The sequence below is a fragment of the Neoarius graeffei genome, chromosome 2, assembly GCF_027579695.1.
Source record: "Neoarius graeffei isolate fNeoGra1 chromosome 2, fNeoGra1.pri, whole genome shotgun sequence".
NCBI classification, from domain to species: Eukaryota; Metazoa; Chordata; class Actinopteri; order Siluriformes; family Ariidae; genus Neoarius; species Neoarius graeffei.
Window position 1 is genome coordinate 106,591,465 of NC_083570.1, and position 24,636 is coordinate 106,616,100.

At 44.2% G+C, this 24,636-nt stretch overlaps 2 protein-coding genes and 1 pseudogene across 2 annotated transcripts; 1 reads left to right on the forward strand and 2 right to left on the reverse strand.

Annotated features, from left to right (window-relative positions):
• Positions 1-3,149, reverse strand: part of LOC132870645 (zinc finger protein 585B-like) — a 119,034-nt pseudogene extending 115,885 nt beyond the window's left edge.
• A 7,969-nt stretch (positions 3,150-11,118) lies between these two features.
• On the forward strand, positions 11,119-13,505 carry LOC132870653 (uncharacterized; the record flags this gene model as incomplete). The annotated part of the gene is made up of 2 exons (XM_060904406.1): positions 11,119-12,003; positions 13,494-13,505. Coding segments are annotated over 2 exons (897 nt in total), but the record flags the coding sequence as incomplete, so codon positions are not given.
• LOC132882093 (uncharacterized) lies at positions 13,388-24,631 on the reverse strand. The gene is made up of 2 exons (XM_060915327.1): positions 23,031-24,631; positions 13,388-17,072 (listed from the first exon to the last, which is right to left on the reverse strand). Exons 1-2 carry the CDS (start codon positions 24,120-24,122, stop codon positions 16,887-16,889), a joined length of 1,278 nt encoding a protein of 425 aa, XP_060771310.1. The 5' UTR covers positions 24,123-24,631; the 3' UTR covers positions 13,388-16,886.
• Between the last annotated feature and the right edge of the window lie 5 nt (positions 24,632-24,636).

Below are 24,636 nucleotides of genomic sequence, written 5' to 3' on the forward strand. Positions count from 1 at the left end.
TCTTTATTATTGTTATACTGAAAAACTTTGACTTGTAGTTTACGTTTTTTTTTTCCCCTCAAAAAAAAAAAACAAAGAAGAAGCTGTGACGGGCTCCTATCAGGCCAAGTGCGGTCACTCGCCGGCCACTTTCAGGCATCTTTTTCGGATTAGTGAGACCAGACCCTCTGAACATGAATGAGGAGATATCAATACTGAACTCTGTGAAAACTAACGGTCGCGAAGAGCATATGATTGAAATCGCCATGAAAAGTTGATTATACTTGAGTGTTAGGTTGGTTCTCATGACTCAGAAAAAGCTTTCAAATCCACTTTTCTCGTGGATTATTTTGACACTGCGCAGGCGCAGTACTTCTATAACGGCAGGAGAGGGACAGCGGAGCACGAAGCTGCAAGATGATTGGAAAGCTGTTGGTTCAGATCGACATATGATTGGTTGTTGGCAGCGGAACAGGCGGGATATTTGCAGACCCGTACTGCCGTCAGAGACGGTTGATTAGAATGTTTGCTGCCGTTACGAACTGTCAATTGAATTATTCATTTTTATTAATTTAAAGTTGTTTAAGAAAATAAATATGGCTTTTCCTTAAATACTTGTGTCACTGCAATGATTCTTTTAGTCATTGTAATTATTGTAATCTTTAAGCAAGTGGGTTTTTTTTAAATATCGTCAAAATATCGTTATCGTTAAAATCCTAAAAAATATCGAGATATTATTTTTTGCCCATATCGCCCACCCCTAGTGGTGATAGGAATCCATTGTGTGGCGCTGCACCACACAATGGTCTATGTAAAGCCTCGGTCACAAACGGCCGTACGTGCTCCTACGGCCGGTCTACGTGCAAAAAACGCAAGAAACGCACGAAGGGCGCATGTGAAACGCACGGAGGGCGCGCGTGTGACGTGCTGATTTTCGAGCTGTAGACTGGCCGCAGACCAGCCGCAGAGGTTCTTTGTTATGTCAAATAAACTCTACGGGCGCTTACGTTTTTTTCAGGTTGCAAGACAAACTTACAGCCAACGTACGTCTTTCTCCATGAACAAAAAAAACGCAGCGATTTGGGAAATGCCAAAAATTGCACGGCCAAAAAATTGTACGTCCGGTTGTGACCTAGGCTTATGGGAAACCCTGGAATGGCTCCCGCCAACCAATTTTCTCATCTCATCTCATTATCTCTAGCCGCTTTATCCTGTTCTACAGGGTCGCAGGCAAGCTGGAGCCTATCCCAGCTGACTACGGGTGAAAGGCGGGGTACACCCTGGACAAGTCGCCAGGTCATCACAGGGCTGACACATAGGTGGGGTTTACATTAGACCGTATCAGCGGATCATCAGATTAACGTTTTTAAAACGATTAGTGTGCACACAGCAACACCAATACACGATTCGCCTGCACACAGCAACGCCAATACACGGATACGCTCGGCTCCGCAGGCATCCTGCGCTCCAAATCACTCTGCCCTGAACAGCGAGTGCCCTCTGGAGGGTGCGCACTCCGGCCCTGCGCAGCTCACAGAGCGCGCGAGTGGAGCGCACGAGCAGTGATTCGGGACTGAGCCGCTGTGTGTGATCTCAGTGCATATCGGGTATGCGCGTCACTTACCACTTGCAAGTGGAAGGATGGCAAGCCTAAAGACAATCATAACTACACAATGGGCAGTATTTGCATCAGTATTTGCAGTATTTTCATACTTTTATACTCTTTAATGAAAGGTGATACAAGGCGGAAGTCCGCGCCATTTTTCAGCAGTCGTGTCACATGACCAATGCCAGCGAATCAGGAAGGTGGATGTCACAGTGATGTTGTCCAATGACGACGCCAGCTAGAGCTCAGCACAGCGTATCCGCGTATTCTCAATGTTTACACAGCACCGGACCAGACACGATCTGGATTGAATACGTGGACCCTGGCGGATTCCCGTTTCCAGGTGGTTTAATGTAAACGGACAGTGCATCCGCGAAGAAAACGAGACAGATACGGTCTAATGTAAACTTGGCCATAGACACACACAACCATTCACACTCACATTCACACCTACGCTCAATTTAGAGTCACCAGTTAACCTAACCTGCATGTCTTTGGACTGTGGGGGAAACCGGAGCACCCGGAGGAAACCCACGCGGACACGGGGAGAACATGTAAACTCTGCACAGAAAGGCCCTCGCCGGCCACGGGGCTCGAACCCGGACCTTCTTGCTGTGAGGCGACAGCGATAACCACTACACCACCGTGCCGCCCCCCTAACCAATTTTATGCGCAATATTACATCACGCTCTAGTTTGGCGAACTCTCCCATTACAGCAGCGATGCAACCTTCTGTTTCAAAGGCAGCCATGATGAGTAGATTAATATGCAAATTCGGCTGTGACGTCACGTCTAAGGGACTGTCCTCAAAAGAGTTGGCAATACTGACCATGTAATTTGTAGACGGTCCCTTGGTCTCCATATAAAGAAAAAAGTCTGGATCTGATTGCATTGGCAGTGAAGAACAATAATTGAATTTTTTTTTTTTTGCGTTTGAAGCCAGAAATACGAATATGTGAATGTGAAACAGCAGTACAAATAATAAAAACCAGTTAATCCACATGAAAATGATATTCCTGACCAATAACAAGTGTTTCTGAGGAAACTAAGCACTGGGAGCCTGACTGAAATAACACTGCTTGAAGTGTGTTTTTGTTTTGATATTTTTACAACCAAGAATAAATTAATTCAATGTTCAGCTTTAGATGAGGACAGTGCTAGCTAAACCGGGCTAACTGGGGCAATTTATTATTAATAAACCAACCAATGAGTTTATTACCAAAATGTTTAAAGAACAATAACCTCACTTTAAAACAATACAGGTTCACATAGAAAGGCTTTGTCCCAAATGGCTTCTCATTTACTATACAAGTGCACTACATAGGACACAGACGTCATTGGTTCCTATTCTACTATGTGCACTACGTAGGGCGCAGTGAGCCATTTAGAAGTCAACCATTAGCTTACAAGTTACTTGAACAGCCCAGCTAGTAAAACTCCCCTTAACTTACCTCACACATGAAATCCAAACCTAAACGAGTTATTGTTCTTAAATCTAAATCATTTTCATATCCAGAGGATTAAACTCAGTCAGAACACACCGCAGTCCTTCTTCGTGTCTTTTGAGTTTAGGAAGGAATGGTTGTTTTGGAACGGTTGGAGAATGAACATTTGGGCTCATTACCGCCACCACATGGGTTGGAGCATGAGGCCAGTTCAATGACAGGTGACTTGAAGAACATCCATCCATCCATCCAGCATCTTGTTCTACAGGGTCGCGGGCAAGCTGGAGCCTATCCCAGCTGACTAGAGGCGGGGTACACTCTGGACAAGTCACCAGGTTATCGCAGGGCTGACACCGAGACAAACAACCATTCACACTCACGGTCAATTTAGAGTCGCCAATTAGCCTAACCTGCATGTCTTTGGACTGTGGGGGGAACCGGAGCACCATGTTCTCCCCACGCAGACATGGGGAGAACATGCAAACTCCACACAGAAAGGCCCTCACCAGCCGCTGGGCTCGAACCCAGGACCTTCTTGCTGTGAGGCGACAGTGCTAACCACTACACCACATGAAGAACATTCTCATCTTATCTCATCTCATCTCATTATCTCTAGCCGCTTTATCCTGTTCTACAGGGTCGCAGGCAAGCTGGACCCTATCCCAGCTGACTACAGGCGAAAGGCGGGGTACACCCTGGACAAGTCGCCAGGTCATCACAGGGCTGACACATAGACACAGACAACCATTCACACTCACATTCACACCTACGGTCAATTTAGAGTCACCAGTTAACCTAACCTGCATGTCTTTGGACTGTTGGGGAAACCGGAGCATCATGTTCTCCCCACGCAGACATGGGGAGAACATGCAAACTCCACACAGAAAGGCCCTCGCCGGCCACTGGGCTCGAACCTGGAACCTTCTTGCTGTGAGGCGACAGTGCTAACCACTACACCACATGAAGAACATTGATTATGTCATTACAATGGCACCTGTCAAGGGGTGGGATATATTAAGCAGCAAGAGAACAGTCAGGTCTTTAAGATGATGTGTTGGAAGCAGGAAAAAACGGGCGGCACGGTGGTGTAGTGGTTAGCACGGTCGCCTCACAGCAAGAAGGTTCCAGGTTCGAGCCCAGTGGCTGGCGAGGGCCTTTCTGTGTGGAGTTTGCATGTTCTCCCCGTGTCTGTGTGGGTTTCCTCCGAGTGCTCCGGTTTCCCCCACAATCCAAAGACATATAAACTCAACAAAAATAAAAACTTTACACTCGTTTCAAAGTCAATAATTTGAACATTTTGGAAAATAGGTTTGAAATAACGATTGTATTCAATTATCTTGTCATTAAAGATGCTATAGCATACAGATCATGTTTGTCATGGAATCGGTTCCACCGGAAATGCGACGACAATGTCCATGATCAAAAACTGTGAGTCACAACTTAATGCAGAGCAGAGCGCAGGCGATTTCGAATGGTTTGGGCAGTCACTCGACCTCCAAACAATTCATTCCCAGTGGATGTGGCAGTGACAAACCGATTACGCAAATGACGTAAGACAATCTGTCGGTCTTCTGCGTGTGACGTCACACGTGGTCGACCAGGACGGGGGCGGTCGGCTGTGGTGCCAGTTTGATGGAGACGTGTCTGGAGATTATGGATGGTCTGTCGACTGCATCCCATAACCCTCGCAACTTCAGTGACGGATGTTCCCGTATTCAGCATGCCAATGGCACGTTCACGCTGAATGTTTGACAGTCGTGGCATTGCAAATTAACGAATAATTAACCATAAAACCTTGTTTTTCTGAGATGACACTCTACTCTGCTACCGTGAGATCAATTGCACGTGTATCAATAGGTCAAGTCACTTGTGTCACGTGGAAACGTGATTTTAGCGTGCAGTGCTCTCGCACGTGCTACGTAGGCCCGACCAGTAGAATGAATGTGTGACATAATGCCCTTGACAATGCATTTAACCATAATCACAACAAGAACTCTTTCGAGAAAAGTTTCTAAACACTATTTGAAAAATAATGAGTGTCAAGTTTTTATTTTTGCTGAGTATAGTTAGGTTGACATGGGGCGGCCTTGGGCTGAAGTGTCCTTGAGCAAGGTACCTGACCCCTGACTGCTCCCCAGGTGCTCTGGTGTGGCTGCCCACTGCTTCAGATGGGTTAAATGCAGAGGATGAATTTCACTGTGCTTGAAGTGTGCATGTGACAAATAAAGGTTTCTTCTTTCTTCTTCTTTGTGGGATCTAAGCAACTTTGACAAGGGCCAAATTGTGATGGCTAGATGACATGGTGGTGTAGTGGTTAGCACTGTTGCCTCACAGCAAGAAGTTCTGGGTTCAAGCCCAGTAGCCGACAGGGGCCTTTCTGTGTGGAGTTTGCATGTTCTCCCCCTGTCTGCATGGGTTTTCTCCGGGTGCTCTGGTTTCCCCTACAGTCCAAAGACATGCAGGTTAGGTTAATTGGTGGCTCTAAATTGACCGTAGGTGTGAATGTGAATGTCGTGCGATGATTTGGCGACTTGTCCAGGGTGTACCCCATCTCTCACCCATAGTCAGCTGGGATAGGCTCCACCTTACCTGTGACCCTGCACAGGATAAGCGGTTACGGATAATGGATGGATAGATGACTAAGTCTGAGCATCTCCAAAATGGCACATCTTGTGGGGTGTTCGCGGTATGCAGTGGTTAGTACCTACCAAAAGTAGTCCAACAAAGGACAACTGGTGAACTGGCGACAGGTCATGAGTGTTGAAAGCTCGTTGATTCACATGGGGCACGAAGGCTAGCCCATATGGTCCAATCCCACAGAAGAGCTACTGTCGCATTAACTGCTGAAAAAGTTAATGCTGACAAGTTTCCGTCAGCCCATTTTTCCTGCTTCTCTTGCTGCCTAATATATCCCACCCCTTAACAGGCGCCATTGTAATGAGATAATCAATGTTAGTCACTTTACCTGTCAGTGGTTTTAATGTTATGGCTGATCATCGTATACAGTACACTCGCCGTTTACTTTATTAGGAACACCTATACACATGGAGGTATGACATTATCTCATCAGCTAATCATATAAAATCATGCATTGTGGTCAAGCTTCAATCATTAACTGGCTCTTGACCTGTATCATGTTCACAGCAAACATCAGAATGGGGAAAAGATGTGATCTCTGTGACTTTCACTGTGGTGAAAAAAATACTAAAGTAGCCAAAGAAACAGCATGACAAAAAAATATCCAGAAGGCCACACAAGAAAGCAACATCAGAGAAGAGCCAGCACGCAAGCAAGGTGAGAAGCGCCATCTTTGAGACATGCAGGTTTTTATATCCAGCCAAACAGGTGAAGCCAGTTCCCAGACTGAAAGGAAGGGACTAAATCTGGAATGGACCTAAGGAAAAACACTGAGAGAGAGAGAGAGTGTGACACTGACTGACTGACTAACTAACTATTAGTTAATAACCAAGGCATAAGATCCCCTGCCCAAAAGGAAGTAAATGGGGCAGGAGTTGTCACAGCAAGTAGCACAGGGGTCACCAAACTTTTTTCTCTGGGGGCCACATTGTCGTTCCTGACCGTGATGGGGGGCCGGGGTCGGGTCAGCTATATAACATAGAATTGTATGACCCAGACAAATATGACCACCAGCAGGCCTCATTGTGTAGTAGAGATTACTAGCCTGGCACAGCCATCCCCACTACTATATCCACACTACTATACCCACACTACTATATCCACACTACTATATCCCCACTACTATATCCCCACTACTATATCCCCCACTACTATATCCCCACTACTATATCCCACACTACTATATCCCCACTACTATATCCACACTACTATACCCCCACTACTATATCCCCACTACTATATCCCACTACTAAATCCACACTACTATATCCACACTACTATATCCCCACTACTATATCCACACTACTATATCCCCCACTACTATATCCACACTACTATATCCCCCACTACTATATCCACACTACTATATCCCCCACTACTATATCCCCACTACTATATCCCCACTACTATATCCCCCACTACTATATCCACACTACTATATCCCCCACTACTATATCCACACTACTATATCCCACACTACTATATCCCCACTACTATATCCCCCACTACTATATCCCCCACTACTATATCCACACTACTATATCAACACTACTATATCCCCACTACTATATCCCACTACTATATCCCCACTACTATATCCACACTACTATATCCCCACTACTATATCCACACTACTATATCCCCACTACTATATCCCCCACTACTATATCCACACTACTATATCCCCCACTACTATATCCCCACTACTATATCCCCCACTACTATATCCCCCACTACTATATCCCCCACTACTATATCAACACTACTATATCCCCACTACTATATCCCCACTACTATATCAACACTTGATTCCTGGCACATATTTGTTTATCTTTACTAGTGGTTTGCAAAAGTAGTAATCGAGTCTTCACACTTTGTTTTAATTTGAAATACCACAGATATTCCATTTATTTATTTTCTAATAAAAATAACATCAAAGCTGTCAAGGTAAGAAACATCTGCCTAGTTGAGGTGATTGACACTGGCAAAGGTGAGTGGAAAATTATAAATTGTAGGTAGGCCTGTTGATATTATTAATAATATTAATAATAATTGTGTGCAGCACTTAATAAAGGTAAAATAAATAGGCCTATAAAATAAATACATTTTAAAAAACAGTGAAATTATAATAATATGAGCAATAGATCAATAGATCACAGCAGTTGTGCTGTGTCCTGCACGTCATTGCTCTCATCCATGGCCAAAGTAAAAAACTCGAATTCTGACACTTTCTCATTCAGCTGGTCAGACACGTTGTCCCCCAAATCTTCGGTTCGCCTGGTCATAGTAGGTGCGGAGAGACTCACCGCGTTGAGCGCATCCTTCTTGTCGGGACACACCTCCTCGGCCACAGCAAGCATGCATACTTTAACAAAGTCCCCATCAGTAAACGGCTTTCCATGGGTAGCTAGTAGGTGAGCTACCTTATAGCTAGCTCGCACAGCAGCCTGGTTGATCTGGGTTTGGTGAAGGAATACATTCTGTTGTGCAGCCAGTCCGCATTTCATCCTCCGAATCCTGTCTTCTCTTGTTTGCCCTCGCAAACTAGCATACTCTTTGTGGCGGGTTTCATAGTGATGACGCAGATTATATTCTTTGAAAACTGACACACTTTACATACAAGATAAACTGCACGGTCCTTACACTGAACGAAAAAATAATTGGTGGTCCACTGTTCTTTAAAAACTCTGCACTCTCTGTCAGCTTTTCGCTGACCGCTAGCCATTTTGCTGTCCTGAACACTGACAGTTCTCTGTGCGTGCACTGCCGGTCACTGCTTGATCGCGAGCATATGACAAAAATTCGGAAAATACGAATAGTTCATTTTATAACTAAATATTAATTTTAATTGATAAAATCAACAAAATACAACATGCAGACGGCGGCACGGTGGTGTAGTGGTTAACGCTGTCGCCTCACAGCAAGAAGGTCCTGGGTTCGAGCCCCGGGGCCGGCGAGGGCCTTTCTGTGTGGAGTTTGCATGTTCTCCCCATGTCCCCGTGGGTTTCCTCCGGGTGCTCTGGTTTCCCCCACAGTCCAAAGACATGCAGGTTAGGTTAACTGGTGACTCTAAATTGACCGTAGGTGTGAATGTGAGTGTGAATGGTTGTCTGTGTCTATGTGTCAGCCCTGTGATGACCTGGCGACTTGTCCAGGGTGTACCCCGCCTCTTGCCCATAGTCAGCTGGGATAGGCTCCAGCTTGCCTGCGACCCTGTAGAAGGATAAAGCGGCTACAGATAATGAGATGAGATGAGACAACATGCAGACATGTTATTATTTGCCAAAAAGCAATTAAAAAAAAAAATAGGCCATGACCACTTTTGGGGATTGCCTCATAGGTGGTGGGGGGCAGAGGGACTGGGGGGCCGGTCAAAGGGGGGTGGCGGGCCGGAGTCGGCCCGCGGGCCGTAGTTTGATGACCCCTGAAGTAGCGTCACATTCATATTGCATTAGAGAGTATCTACTATACCCTCTTACCACAACATTAGCTTCTCAGCTTATCACATCGCAGGCTTTCCAGCTTCACTTTTTCTGTCAATATTTTTTGCAGGGAGACATGAGACACTGAGGGGTGACTTGGGACATAATAGGGAAATATAGGGAAAAAATAAAATACCTAGGCCTACATGTTTAATTTTTATTTATTATCAAAACTTGCACCTTATGAACTGTATGAACACACAATGCTGGTACAGCGATAAAAATATGTCAGTTTACCCAAAACCTGACTCGACAAAACAGTTCATTCTCAAGAAGGAATGAAATAAGCTTCATCCTCATGCAGGGACATGGCCACATTTTTAACAAACGTTTTTTACAAATATATTTGTAAGCCGCAACAACAAACTTTAAATGCAATACCAAAAATACAGTTAACTGTGAATATTAGAAAGACATCCTGCGACAGCTAGTATATAGTATATATTTTAATATTCACTTTGATAACCCAGAAGACCCTTTAAAAACAGCGTTTGTGTCCATCTTAGATTCAGTCGGGATTAAGCAGAATGTCATAGGACCGACCCATAATGGTGGTCACACCCTTGATCTAATACTAACATTCAGATTAAACGTAGACAATATAGTCATACTTCCACAGTCTGAAGTTATCTCAGATCATTGTCTCATCTCATTCAAAATATGTCTGAGTAATAATATATGCACTTCACCACGCTACTGTATTAAACGTACATTCATGTCAACTACTGCACAGAGCTTTATAAATGATCTCCCAGAGTTATCAACTTTGATTGGGTCATTGTCAGCCCCTGCAGAACTCGATCAGGCAACTGAATGCTTAGAGTCAACATTCCGCCATACTTTAGATAATGTAGCTCCTCTAAAAAGGAAAATGGTCAGAGACAAAAAATTAGCACCCTGGTATAATGATGACACTCGCACATTAAAACAGACCACTCGAAAATTGGAACGTAAATGGCGTCAAACAAAATTGGTAGTGTTCAAATTGGCGTGGAAGGAGAGCTTCCTGAAGTATAAAAAAGCTCTTAGTGCTGCGAGATCAACATATCTCTCCTCCCTAATAGAAGATAACAAAAATAATCCTAGATTCCTATTTAATACTGTAGCAAAATTAACCAGGAATAAGTCCACTATAGACACATGCACACCTGCAGTATGTAGTAGCAACGACTTCATGAATTTTTTTAATGACAAAATTGAGAATATCCGACAAAAAATTCAAACTACTAATTTAAGGTTAGACAATGAAAGCGACCTTGTAGTTAACAATATAACTGTATCAGATCATCAGTTAGAATGTTTTACTCCCCTAAAAGAAACTGAATTACTCTCATTAATCTCTACATCAAAAGCCTCAACTTGCGTACTAGATCCCTTACCGACACATCTATTCAAACAGATAATACCTGAAGTAATTGAACCGCTTCTAAAAATAATAAATTCTTCTCTTATGATTGGCTATGTACCCAAATCCTTTAAACTAGCAGTTATCAAACCCCTGATTAAAAAACCTGACCTTGATCCCTGTCAGCTGTCCAATTATCGGCCAATATCAAACCTCCCCTTTATCTCCAAGATCCTTGAAAAAGCTGTGGCACAGCAGTTATGCTCATATTTACATAGGAATAACATCCATGAAATGTATCAGTCAGGATTTAGACCTCATCATAGCACAGAGACAGCTCTGGTTAAAGTAGTAAACGACCTACTGTTGGCGTCTGATCAGGGCTGTGTCTCGCTACTTGTGTTGCTTGACCTTAGTGCAGCATTTGATACCATTGATCATTCCATTCTTCTGGATAGACTAGAAAATGTTGTGGGAGTTAAGGGAATGGCCCTCTCCTGGCTCAGGTCTTATCTAACTGATCGTTATCAGTATGTCGATATAAATGGTGATATTTCTAGACGTACCGAGGTAAAGTTTGGTGTTCCACAAGGTTCTGTCTTGGGTCCACTGCTTTTTTCTCTATATATGTTACCTTTGGGCGATATTATTCGTAAACATTGTATTAGTTTCCACTGTTATGCTGATGACACACAGTTGTATGTCTCTGCAAAACCTGATGAGAGACACCAGCTTAATAAAATTGAGGAATGTGTTAAGGACATTAGACACTGGATGCTTATAAATTTCCTTCTGCTTAACTCTGACAAGACTGAAGTACTTGTGCTAGGACCACATAAAGCTAGAAGTAAGTTTTCTGATTACACAGTAACTCTGGATGGCCTTTCTGTTTCTTCACGTGCAGCAGTAAAAGACCTCGGAGTGATTATTGACCCCAGTCTTTCATTCGAAACTCACATTGATAACATCACCCGGATAGCTTTCTTTCATCTCAGAAATATTGCAAAGATAAGAAATTTAATGTCATTGCATGATGCAGAAAAACTAGTCCATGCTTTCGTTACCTCCAGGTTGGATTATTGTAATGCCTTACTGTCTGGATGTTCCAATAAGTGCATAAACAAGCTCCAGTTAGTTCAAAATGCAGCAGCAAGAGTCCTTACTAGAACTAGAAAATATGACCACATCACGCCTGTCTTATCCACACTGCATTGGCTCCCAATCAAATTTCGTATTGATTATAAAATACTACTATTGACCTTTAAAGCACTAAATGGTCTCGCACCACAGTACCTGAGTGAACTTCTGCTCCTCTATGACCCGCCACGCCTACTTAGATCAAAAGGTGCAGGCTATCTGCTGGTACCTCGTATAGTGAAGGCTACATCAGGGGGCAGAGCCTTTTCTTACAAAGCCCCACTGTTATGGAACAGCCTTCCAAGTAATGTTCGGGAATCAGACACAGTCTCAGCATTTAAGTCTAGGCTGAAAACATATCTGTTTAGTCAAGCCTTTTGTTAATGGTGTTTATGAGGTAAAGGAGTAGATCTGGAGGGTCCTCAGACATAGAGTGTTTTGGTAAACTGGGATGTATGGATGCTGTCAGTCCCCACTCGCTTGCTCACTCGAGTTTGTTGACGGTGCAGTGGCTGGCTGCTTTATGTCCCGGGGCTCCCTCATGCCTGTGTTACCTTCTGGCTTTCTCCTTTTAGTTATGCTGTCATAGTTAGTTGCCGGAGTCCCTGCTTGTACTCGGTGCAATATGTATACTGTTCCTACTTATTCAGGTGACATTGGGCATACCTAACCACCTGTGTTTTCTTTCTCTTCCCCCCCCCCACCCCAAATCTGTCCCTCTGAGTTACATGGAGTCAACAGGAAATCTTTTGGTGGAGACGGTGGGGACCTCGACTGGCTATCGTAGCCTGCAGGGAATCGGCCGTCAGACGTTCTGTCGCATGTCCCAGACCCGGTGAAATGTAACTGAATTGTCTTGGCCAGGCCTAAGGGTCCCATCTGCATCTCATCATTGCTGAGGAGTGTGCTCCCATCACCCAATCAAGCATCCAGCCAGAGCAGGTCATGATATATTTTTTACCATATTAACATGCCATTGTGCGTCATGCCTGATGTAAAGACTCTCGTCTCTGCGAGCCTACCACACAGATTTAATACTTGTCATTTTTAGGGCATACCTAACAACGTGTTTTCTTTCTCTCCCCCCCCATCTGTCCCTCTGAGTTACATGTTGATCCTGGGATTGAGATGCTGGCCTCTTCTGCCCCTCGGACCTGCTTGATCCATCCTGATGCCCTGTGTCTGGTCGGAGTTTTATCGCCCCACTCCTGTGAAGGACGGCCCCATGAGGACAGTTGAGGGTTATACCTGTTAAAACTGTTAATATTATAGTCAGGCTGTCTGTTGTTGCCCAAATGAGGATGGGTTCCCTTTTGAGTCTGGTTCCTCTCGAGGTTTCTTCCTCATGTCGTCTGAGGGAGTTTTTCCTTGCCACCGTCGCCACAGGCTTGCTCATTGGGGATAGATTAGGGATAAAATTAGCTCATGTTTTAAGTCGTTCAAATTCTGTAAAGCTGCTTTGCGACAATGTTTATTGTTAAAAGCGCTGTACAAATAAACTTGATTTGATTTGATTTGATATAGTACATGTTAAAAATATGAGTTCAATAATCTCCAATCACAAGGAAAATGAGTCCTCAGTGGTCGTAGGCCTGCATTGTGTTGTGTTTGCCAACAAAATATACAATCTGCAAAAATAAGTTTCCTCTAATCAAAACCGTACTTTGCGGAAATAGAAAATACAACAAATACTGAATTAAGGTAGGCTTTCATTGCACTAAATTGAATTCTGTAAAAAAAAAAAATCAGACGTGGATAATACAGATGACGTTTAAGGTACATAAACAGATCAACACTACACACAAAAAGAATGAACAAATGAAAGTGCATGCATAGTTTGACAGCTCTTTGACTACGTTCAGACTGCACCCTGAAACGACCCATATCCGATTTTTTTTGCCCATATGCGACCCGTATCCGATTTGTTATTGACAATCTGAACGACACAGATCCGATTTTTTTCACATGCGACCCAGGCCGCTTGGATATGTGGTCCTAATTCCGATGCATATCCGTTATTTTCACATGCGACTGCAGTCTGACTGGACAGGTCGCATTCATGCGACCTACACGTCATCAACAAGAGACAAACGTCACTATTCTGCGTTGGCTAATCTCGCCTCTTTGGTGGAAAACAACAACAATGGCGGACAACAACTCGGCAGGCGGCCATGGAGATGCTGCAGAAACCTCCAAGGGCACCCAATGGAGGGACTGTGAGGTGCTTGAATTACTTAACATTTGGGGGGATAAAGCTATGCAGGCGAAATTGGAGGGGTCATACCGAAATCGCGCTGTTTTTGAAACAATAGCGAAAGCACTGGCCGAGCACGGGTACACGAGGTCCTGGCTTCAGTGCCAGCGAAAGGTGAAGAGCCTTCGTGCTAAATATAAAGAAGCTAAGGATGCCAACAAAAGAAGCGGCCGGCGTCGTGTGACATGTCCACATTACGACCTTACGTATTACGTAGATGTGCTTATTACGTGTCAATTTGCGCATGCGGGACACTTTTGGGTCGTTTTCCGTTCATATTGGAGATCGCATACAAGTCTCATATAATTGGTAATGTGAACGGCCTAACAAAAAAATCGGATTTCACAACAAATCGGATATGGGTCGTTTCAGGTTGCAGTCTGAACGTAGTGTTTGTTTACAATATAATGCCTTGGAAAGTTGAACTTGAACTTCCAGTGACCAAGTAGTGCAATATTTTATACCAGGCTAAAAAGTTCTACAAAATAAACCTTCAATATGCAAAGGATAAATTCAGTTTTCAAGGCATCAATGCATTCCTGACAGCTTTAACGCACATTTAAACCCTCAAAGCTGACATTAAAAGTATAGGTACCTTTAGTACGATTTGTTGTGCCCGTTTCTGAAGGCTTTGGCAGTATTGTCTTCAGCTGTTCAAGGTCAACAGTTGCTATATCTCTTACTATTGGCTTCACAAACTTATCTGACTGTTTCCTGAAAAAGTCTACTTCACAACTATCAGTGTCCATTTTGAGAATTCTCCCAACATAATAGAATTTAGTTTTCTTGGTAGTGAATTCAACAAGGACAAAAACACCTTCTTGGACTTTAGTATAGAGGGATTTCACTGACGTCACCCGAAACCGGAAGTAAACAGACCCTGCGCCATTTTGGAAGACCAACAAACTCGTGATTAGGGGGAAATAACGGCAGCGGTATGTGAACCCACGAGAATAAAGTGGGGTGGCAAACGACTTAAACAAACAAATCTGAGCTGTTTCATTTATGATTTATTGGCCCAACAGTAGACTTGAAAGAAACCTGTGTGAGACTTGGCAAAAAACTGTGGATATAATGGATAAGTCTGTGCATGATCTGCGGACACTTTGAGGTAAGCAAACGCAAGAAATTCAGATTTAAAACATGCTAAAGTGGCCCCAAGTTGATAACTGTATGAGGAGCAAGCCTCCCAGACTTCTACAATTTAATAATAATAATAATAATAATAATTTAGGATGGTTTGGGGCTTGCTCTCCCTCCTATTATATAAATAAAGCATAGTTGTTGTGTAGGCATATATCATAAATACATATGTATAATTTGGATAAATTAACCTAAATTATGGATACCTTAATAGTAACAAAAAGTATTAATTTTCATCTGAAAAGATATATTATTAAAAGATAAATATCAACAAGATTACCTTGGCCATAACTATGTGTAGGTTATTCTTAACAACAGCTGTAATATCACGAACCAAGCCACTAACAACATAATTGTAAGCCTGTAGCCCTTTGTAGGCTTTCAAGTCATCAGCAGTGTAGCCACTGGGTGTAAACAACAAATAGTTTACAATGTCTGGGTAGCAAACAGATGGCAGAATTGGTGTCCGGTCCTCCTTATGTTTCCATTCTCCCTTGCCGCGAGTCTTATCATATGGGTCAAACCCATCAATCACAGCCAGTTTCTCCACATACCGTGCCCTTTCTGCAGCTGGTAATGTACTCACATAACCAGAATTATCATCCATCGTGTCACTTTACTCTCGCTCATACTTTGTTTTATATTGTGAGTGCATGTACTTGGTCTTCCAATATGGCGCCTAACAAAATCTCGCGGCGCGGTGACGTCATGCGGTAGCCCTCTATATAGATCTTGCAGTCACGTGACCGGAAAGTACACAGCCGCCATCTTGTCGGTCAACAGCACAGCTGAATATTGCTGCACTCGTGTACAGAATGGATCAATTTCAACCGACGGACTACACGGCTCATTTTTCTAATGAACAGATAACTAGATATATGTCTAAAATAAACGATCTACAGATTAGTGACCCTTATGGCTTTCCGGACGGAGTTTTCACGACCGTGTCAGTGGATATGGAACTGCCAGAGGTGGAATACCCGGACGTGTATAATTACCTCATTAACTTTCCCTCGCTGTTCAGTGGTGAAGCACTGCGTGCTTATAAATCTCTGGACAGTTATCTTTACAGAAATTCAGGATTTGTCAGCGACTCAGATGTGGCATCTTGTAAACAAGAAAATGATCCTCACTGGATGGGTAAGTCACTTAAGTATTGAGTATAGCCCTGACCAGCCGATTATAGAATAGAATAAGGTAATTCCAGCTGTAATTCCAAATCGTCCATCTTGTTTACCTGGCGTTGGAGAGGTAGAGGCTTAGCAGTGGAGATTTGAGTGGCTGTTTTCTGAGCTTAGTCAACAGGCCGGCTCTGCAGCCTCGCTTTTGCTTCCTCTCCCGGCGCCGCCTCCTTAACTTTGCTTCCAATAACAATCCATGGAGACCCTGCCGGTCTCGCTATCTCGTCCGGAATTTTTTTTTTCTCGTCCGGAATGTTGTGCATGCGATGGAAATCGCTACAAACCGTCATTTTCTGCTGGAAACCAATGTCCAGTAAGTCCATACGGTTGTAGTGGATATTGAAGTCCGGTACAGACGAACAACACGCAAAAATACACACAAAAAACATAAAAAACGTGCACAGGTAGGGAGAGCTTGTAGCCGCAGCCGTTGTAGTAGAATTGTATATAGTAGGGTTTTCCAGAAGAAAAGGTAGAAGTAGAACCAGAAGTAGAAGTAGAAGGCGGAAATATGGCGTTTGACCGACAAGATGGCGTCTGTCACAATCTGGATCGGCTGTGACGTCACATGCAAGTGCCCCATAGTCATCTACTGTACACTATCGAGTACAATCATCTGAGCATCCGTTTCAGAGCTCTTTGACTCATCACCGTCATCCAGTTCCATTTCATCTTCCTCACTGGACGATCCATCCTGTGAGATCGCTTTCTGGAAGAGATTCTTTTGGGCCTTTTTTGCAGATTTTTGTCTTTTCTCCTGCAGCTGTTTTTCTTTGAGCTCCATTTTTTTTCATCTTTGGTGAACTCGTTGCATAAGATGCTGTTCTTTTTCTGCCTCGTGTACTTTCAAGTCGTTTTGTGGCCTGGAAACATATCAGTGTCAAATTTATATCTATTTAAAAAGCAAGGTCCTGGGCCTGTCAGACACTCTGTGGCAGTCTGATAAACCTTGACATTTTTAAGTATTTCATCTAACTAAAAACATCCATGCAAAAGTGACACACATGGTTATATTCTGGACACCCTCAGCAATAATAATATGAGAATAAAGTGAATGTAATTAAATTTGTTTTTATTTAAATTAAGTGCAAACACAACCTTACAAAAAACTATTTTCAACTATTTTCAGAGTCTTCAAACCTTGTAAAAAAAAAAAACACACTATAAATATATCTGCACAAGACTTTTGAAGTCTGAACCTTGTAAACATAGGTGTTGGCTACATAAAAGTAAGAACAGCATTCCGAAATGTTATTTAGTTTCAATACTAACTGCAGAAACTTCAGACTACCTTTGTTTTCTCTAAAGCCAGTTGCCTTTTCAAATGAATATTGATGAGGTAGGTGTAATTCACCTGTAATCCCCCCCCCCATCGCTGTCAATAGTCCATTTGTCAAAGACCCTGGCCCTGGCCCCTGTACCTCCCTGCCCCCGCACCTCTCTGCTTGGAAAGTTACTGCAAAGAAAAGAGGCCCTAAAAAGCCAAAGCTACATTTTGCTAGTCTGGCTAACGCGATAAAGCTCTCAGAGCTATTGGTCTGGCCAAGATATTAAGCCCAACCGTTTCCCAGAGCCCGTGGTTGACCCGCCTCCCTGAAATGCCTCAGTTTGCTACTAGTCGAAGCCAGAAAAGGCTGTGATGAAGCTTAAACCAATCACATCACTCTTTCCTCTGACGTATGCGACGCGACGGGGCTAACTGGTAGATTAAACTCTTACCGAAGCCGGTCGGGAGCAAGGCGAAAACGTCCTTCCTTTCAATAAATACCTCCAGGGCTGCTCTTTGCTCCATTTTCAATGAGAACTTCCCGTTGAATGCTTTCAATACAGCATCTATGCGTAATAGATGCGGAAGCGTGAATGAAGCGCTTCCGGCATAGATTCTGTAAACAATCTATGGCTTCCGGTCGCAGTTCTACTACGTTAGTGCCTTGAACATGCTTCTACCCAGGGCCGTTGGAGATGCTCAAAGTTGATTGGTTCCCAATTTTTCGGGAGCTTGGAAGAGCTGTAGATAGCTTGCCTGGCCAGACTAAGCTCGCAACAGGCCCTCGTGTTGCGTCACGCTTAGGATGGGCGGGCCCAGGCTAACATTTTGCAATCTTATGCATAGACTTATGCACAGACTATAATAAATCTAAAGTTAGCAAGGAAGATAAACTATGGCTATGCAGGGCATGTTGACTTAGGTAACTAATTACTGTAAATCAATAATCAGTAAATCAATGAAACATAGTTTGGCAAGAGAAAATTTTTTTCAAAACTTGACGAAAATAACACCAACGTTTCGATCAACTAGTTCTTCCTATTCAAAGAGCACCTCCTATCCTAACAACCCACTAACCATCTAACATGCACTCTCTTCTTCTTACTCTATGATTTCTTGTTTTACTGTAGCTTGATTGTTTTTCTCAATTGTAAGTCGCTTTGGATAAAAGCATCTGCTAAATGTAATGTAACATAGTTCTGCCTATTGAGGTATTTCACTCACGTGACCAAGTCATGTGACGTTGCCATTTTGGATGTCACGGCTCGAATCAGTTTGAATGCGAGGAAGGCGACAAACGAAAAACATAAAAGAAAAAGGAGCGAGATGCAGAAAACACCTTCACTATCCAGCGACGTAGGGCATTTACAGGGCGAGCAGAGGGAGAGGTATTTGCAAAAATTGAGGTTAGCAGGCTTAGAGAACGACGTTTACCTGCTTCCACCAGGATTGTTCACTGACAGCTAAGGTTTGTTCACATTTTCATTTACTTTCGGTCCTCAGGATAAACAAAATGTTATTAAATGTCATTGAAATAACTTCTTAGTCTGTTGAGACATGGCCCGTTATAAGTTTTTCCTTTACTGTATTTACTAGTTTACTGAGCGCGCTCCGGGGCTGGCTGGCCCTAGCTAGCTAGCGCTCCGGGGCTGGCTGGCTGGCTAGCGCTCCGGGGCTGGCTGGCTGGCTAGCGCTCCGGGGCTGGCTGGCTGGCTAGCGCTCCGGGGCTGGCTGGCTGGCTAGCGCTCCGGGGCTGGCTGGCTGGCTAGCGCTCCGGGGCTGGCTCCGGGGCTGGCTAGCTCCGGGGCTGGCTGGCTAGCTCCGGGGCTGGCTGGCTGGCTCCGGGGCTGGCTGGCTGGCTGGCTAGCTCCGGGGCTGGCTCCGGGGCTGGCTGGCTGGCTGGCTAGCTCCGGGGCTGGCTCCGGGGCTGGCTGGCTGGCTGGCTAGCTCCGGGGCTGGCTGGCTGGCTGGCTAGCTCCGGGGCTGGCTCCGGGGCTGGCTGGCTAGCTCCGGGGCTGGCTAGCTCCGGGGCTGGCTGGCTGGCTAGCTCCGGGGCTGGCTGGCTCAGTAAACTAGTAAATCCAGTAAAGGAAAAACTTGAGACTGAAAGGTTTTAACAGTCATCCAAATGACTGAACGTAAACATTGCTACAGTAACATACTAGCTACTGTTGTTGACATTAGCTAGCTTGACGTTCAAAATGGCGGACACCGGGGCGTCACGTGACCCTGTGACGTCAGGTGAAATACCTCAATACGCTAACGAAAAAGCATGACAACAACCGCTAGTGAGACATCTTCCTTGCATTGGCCATTCCTCAAAGTTTCTCAGTTGGTATGGAAACAAGTGAACATGTGCACTTGTTTATACCGGTGAAATGGGGCGTGTTCTCACCTCCCCTTGCTACACAATGAGGGAATGATGTTCCATGCGCTTAACATGTGAATAGCTGAAGGGTGTGTCGTTACGAGGGCATTGCTGGCTGAAGTACTGAAATTCGGAAGAATTGTTTTTATTCTCTTTACAAAGTGCTAAAGATAAAGTTTGTTTTAAAGATATATCTTCTTCTTTTGGCTGCTCCCGATTAGGGGTCGCCACAGCGGATCTTTCGTCTCCATTGCTCCCTGTCTTCCGCATCCTTCTCTACCACACCTGCCACTTTCATGTCCTCTCTCACCACATCCATGTATCTCCTCTTTGGCCTTCCTCGTTTTCGTTTGCCTGGCAGCTCCATCCTCAACATTCTCCTTCCCACATGCTCTGCATCTCTTCTCAGGATGTGCCCATACCATCTCAGTCTCATCTCTCTTAGCTTAATTCCCAAGCTCTCCACATGTGCTGTCCCTCTGATGTGCTCGTTCCTTATCCTGTCCAACCTCCCATCGCAAACCTTAACATCCTCAACTCCGCCACCTCCAACTTTGCCTCCTGTCTCTTCCAATCCATACATCACAGCTGGTCTCACTAGTCTTATACAGCTTACCTTTCACTTTTGCTGGGACTTTCCTATCACAAATGACTCCCAAAATCCTTCTCCACCTGCTCCACCCTGCCTGCACTCTCTTTCTCACCTCACTATCGCAGCCCCCATTTTCCTGCACAGTTGACCCCAGGTACTTGAATTCACCAACTTTCTTTACGTCTACTCCTTGCATCTTCACTACACTCTCATCCCCATTCTCATTGATGCACATGTAGTCTGTTTTGCTCCTGCTCACCTTCATTCCTCTCCATTCCAATGCATACCTCCATCTCTCCAAACCCAACTCAACCTCCTTTCTACTTTCACCACATATCACGATATCATCTGCAAACATCATGTTCCATGGTGACTCTTGCAAACATCACGTTCCATGGTGACTCACTTCGTCCGTCAAGCTATCCATCACTATGGCAAACAAGAAAGGACTCAAAGCACATCCTTGATGGAGTCCCACCTTCACCTTCAACCATTCAGTCGTTCCAACTGCACACCTCACTGCTGTTTCACTGCTCTCATACATGTCTTGCACCACTCTAATATACTTCTCATTCACTCCACTCTTTCTCATACAATACCACTCTTTCTCATACAATAAAGATATATATTGTATGAGATAATATGTATTTGAAAACTAGAAGATTCAAGGTTTCTAGTGGTGTTACTTGAATGTTTCTAGCGCAAAAACTCGCAGGAGCTTTAGATGTGTGTTTACTAACAGTCCTAAAAGTCCCCTGTGGGAGGTCGGCGACCTGAGAGTGTTTTAAGCTGCACACCTTACACCTTCAAAGATGGTCTGACAGCTGAGAAAAAGGAATTTGAAATATGGACTATTTGTTTCCAGAAAGTGTCCCACAGTAAATAATGCAAATTTCATGTAATGTGATTAGTTCTTTCAAAATTCAAATATAAATTAAAACAAAAAAAAAAATTGCCTGGTGCAATAAGTATCAAAATACCATGTTGTGAAGAAGGTTCTAGAACAACCAGAGCGAGTTGAGAGCTCTAGTTAGCACCACTGGAAAGCTGAGAATCTACTCTATAAATATAGAACATCTTTAAAAATTGACCTAGATGTGACAATACAGCTTTAAGCGAATTTACCAACAATTTTTATTTCTTTATTTTCTAATATTTATAGTAGAATTGATAAAGACTGTTCATTTTAGCTCTGAGATATTAAGTAGATGTAGGAAAGTTAACACTTTGTAGGCTATACACTCACCGGCCAATTTATTAAGAACACCAAGACAAAAACCTGCTGTTTTCTGCAGTTACCTAATCAGCCAATCCCTTGACAGCAGCACGATGCAGCAAATCATGCAGATTCATATCAAGAGCTTCAGTTAATGTTCACTTCAAACATAAGAATAGGAAAAAACGTTATCTCAAAGTGTGACTTTCACTGTGGCATGGGTGTTGGTTTGAGCCAGACGGACTGGTTTGAGCATTTCAGAAACTGCTGATCTCCTGGGGTTTTCACACACACAACAGTCTCTAGAGTTTACACAGGATGGTGCGAAAAACAAAAAACACTGAGTGGGTGAGCGACAGTTCTGTGGGTGGAAACAAACACCTTGTTGATAAGAGAGGTCAGAGGAAAATGGACAGATTGGTTCGAGCTGCCAGGAAGGATATAGTAACTCATATAATCGCTCTTTACAACTGTGGTGAGCAGAAAAGCATCTCAGTATGCAACAGCAGAAGACCACTTTGGGTTCCAGTCCTGCAGCCAAGAACAGGAATCTTTGGCCAAGTTTACATTAGACCGTATCTGTCTCGTTTTCTTCGTGGATGCACTGTCCGTTTACATTAAAACACCTGGAAACGCCGGGAAACGGGAATCCGCCAGGGTCCACGTATTCAATCCAGATCGTGTCTGGTCCGGTGCTGTGTAAACATTGAGAATACGCGGATACGCTGTGCTGAGCTCTAGCTGGCGTCGTCATTGGACAACGTCACTGTGACATCCACCTTCCTGATTCGCTGGCGTTGGTCATGTGACGCGACTGCTGAAAAACGGCGCGGACTTCCGCCTTGTATCATCTTTCATTAAAGAGTATAAAAGTATGAAAATACTGCAAATACTGATGCAAATACTGCCCATTGTGTAGTTATGATTGTCTTTAGGCTTGCCATCCTTCCACTTGCAAGTGGTAAGTGACGCGCATGCCCGACATGCACTGGGATCACACACACAGCAGCTCAGTCCCGAATCACTGCTCGTGCGCTTCACTCGCGCGCTCTGTGAGCTGCGCAGGGCCGGAGTGCGCACCCTCCAGAGGGCACTCACTGTTCAGGGCGGAGTGATTTGGAGCGCAGGATGCCTGCGGAGCCGAGCGTATCCGTGTATTGGCGTTGCTGTGTGCACGCGAATCGTGTATTGGCGTTGCTGTATGCACGCTAATCGTTTTTAAAACGTTAATCTGATGATCCGCTGATACGGTCTAATGTAAACCCCACCTTAGAATCAAGAATAAGTTCCTATTAAAGTGGCCAGTGAGTGTATATTATATGTATGTGAGCATGCAATTATGTTGGGTTCTTTATTTGTTCTGTTTAGAAGTACCAACCTTGCGGTATCCATGAATGTGCTCAGGAGACACCAATGTTTGACATGCTCTGGCTTCTGATGCTGGTCCAGACTCTGAATGACTTGGATCACCATCACTTGTTACATTCAATGGCAGTTCATGTGATTGGCCATCAGATGTAATCAGAAGTGTAACAGATTGTTCAACAACATTAGCACTAGCTGTATTTTCATGATCCTGGACAGGAAGGGACTGATTTGTGACTTCAGAAGGAAGAAATGCATCATCGTTGAAAACGCTGCAGTCAAAAGGCCAAATTCCAGAGGCTTTAAAGCCTGCCATGATATTAGACGGAGTCATAGCTTTGATAAAGGCCTCATTGATGAGTGATGCTACATCATAAATAGAAAGTGTCCTTCCTGGATTCCTCAGCATCCATGAATTTGCAGCTTGGTTGTAGTAAGCCTTCATGGGTCCAAATACTGTGCGATCAAGAGGTTGAGTCTTTTGACTTGTATGAGGTGGAAGGGTGACTATGTGTATGCCGTTTGTTTTGACGTACTGCATTGCTGCATAAGATAAATGACTGTCATGGTTATCCATAGTTAGCACAAGAGGGTTTTCCAGTGATGCATCTGTGTGCAGAACAACATGCTGTAAGACTTTCAGAAAATTTTCACTTGTCATCCATCCTGAGCCATGTGCCAGTCCGAGAGAGCTCTCTGGAGCTCCAAGAAGCATGACAGCTTTGAAGTGCTTTCTAGGAAAATTAAATACAGGTGGAAGGGCTGTACCTGCAGCAGTTATACATGCACACATTGTTACCAACTCTCCCTTCTCACTTGATGTCATCTGTCTCATTCCTTTTCCAGCAACCACTTCAGGACACACCTGGACAGTGGTGAAGTCTGTTTCATCAAGATTTACAATGAGCCTGTCTGGAGCACCACTTTTGCGTAAAGCACTTTCTAGCGCATTGAAAAATTCACCCACAGTGTGGTGGTTGAATGCAGTGTCCCTGGCTAATGGTGTGGCTTCTGGATTCCTGATGGATAGTTGAGGATGCCTCTGTAAGAAGGAGGTGAACCAATCACGACCTGCCATTTTATTCCCATGCCATGATCTAGGCATTCATAGATTGCTGGTATCAGCTGTTTCATAGGCAAGTCTTCGACACTGTCTAGAAGTCATCCATCCTGAATCGGCCGTCAGACATTCTGTCGCATGTCCCAGACCCGGTGAAATGTAACTGAATTGTCTTGGCCAGCCCTAAGGGTCCCATCTGCATCTCATCATTGCTGAGGAGTGTGCTCCCATCACCCAATCAAGCATCCAGCCAGAGCAGGTCATGATATAGTTTACCATATTAACATGCCATTGTGTGTTATGCCTGATGTAAAGACTCTCGTCTCTGCGAGCCTACTACACAGATTTAATACTTGTCATTTTTAGGGCAGGGCGGCACGGTGGTGTAGTGGTTAGCGCTGTCGCCTCACAGCAAGAAGGTCCTGGGTTCGAGCCCCGTGGCCGGCGAGGGCCTTTCTGTGTGGAGTTTGCATGTTCTCCCCGTGTCCGTGTGGGTTTCCTCCGGGTGCTCCGGTTTCCCCCACAGTCCAAAGACATGCAGGTTAGGTTAACTGGTGAC

Coding starts and splice junctions, on each gene's coding strand:
- LOC132882093 (XM_060915327.1), bottom strand. CDS start 24,122: ATGCCTAGATCATGGCATGGGAATAAAATGGCAGGTCGTGATTGGTTC. Junction 17,073..23,030: donor ACATTCATGGATACCGCAAG/GTTGGTACTTCT, acceptor ATATGTTTCCAG/GCCACAAAACGACTTGAAAG.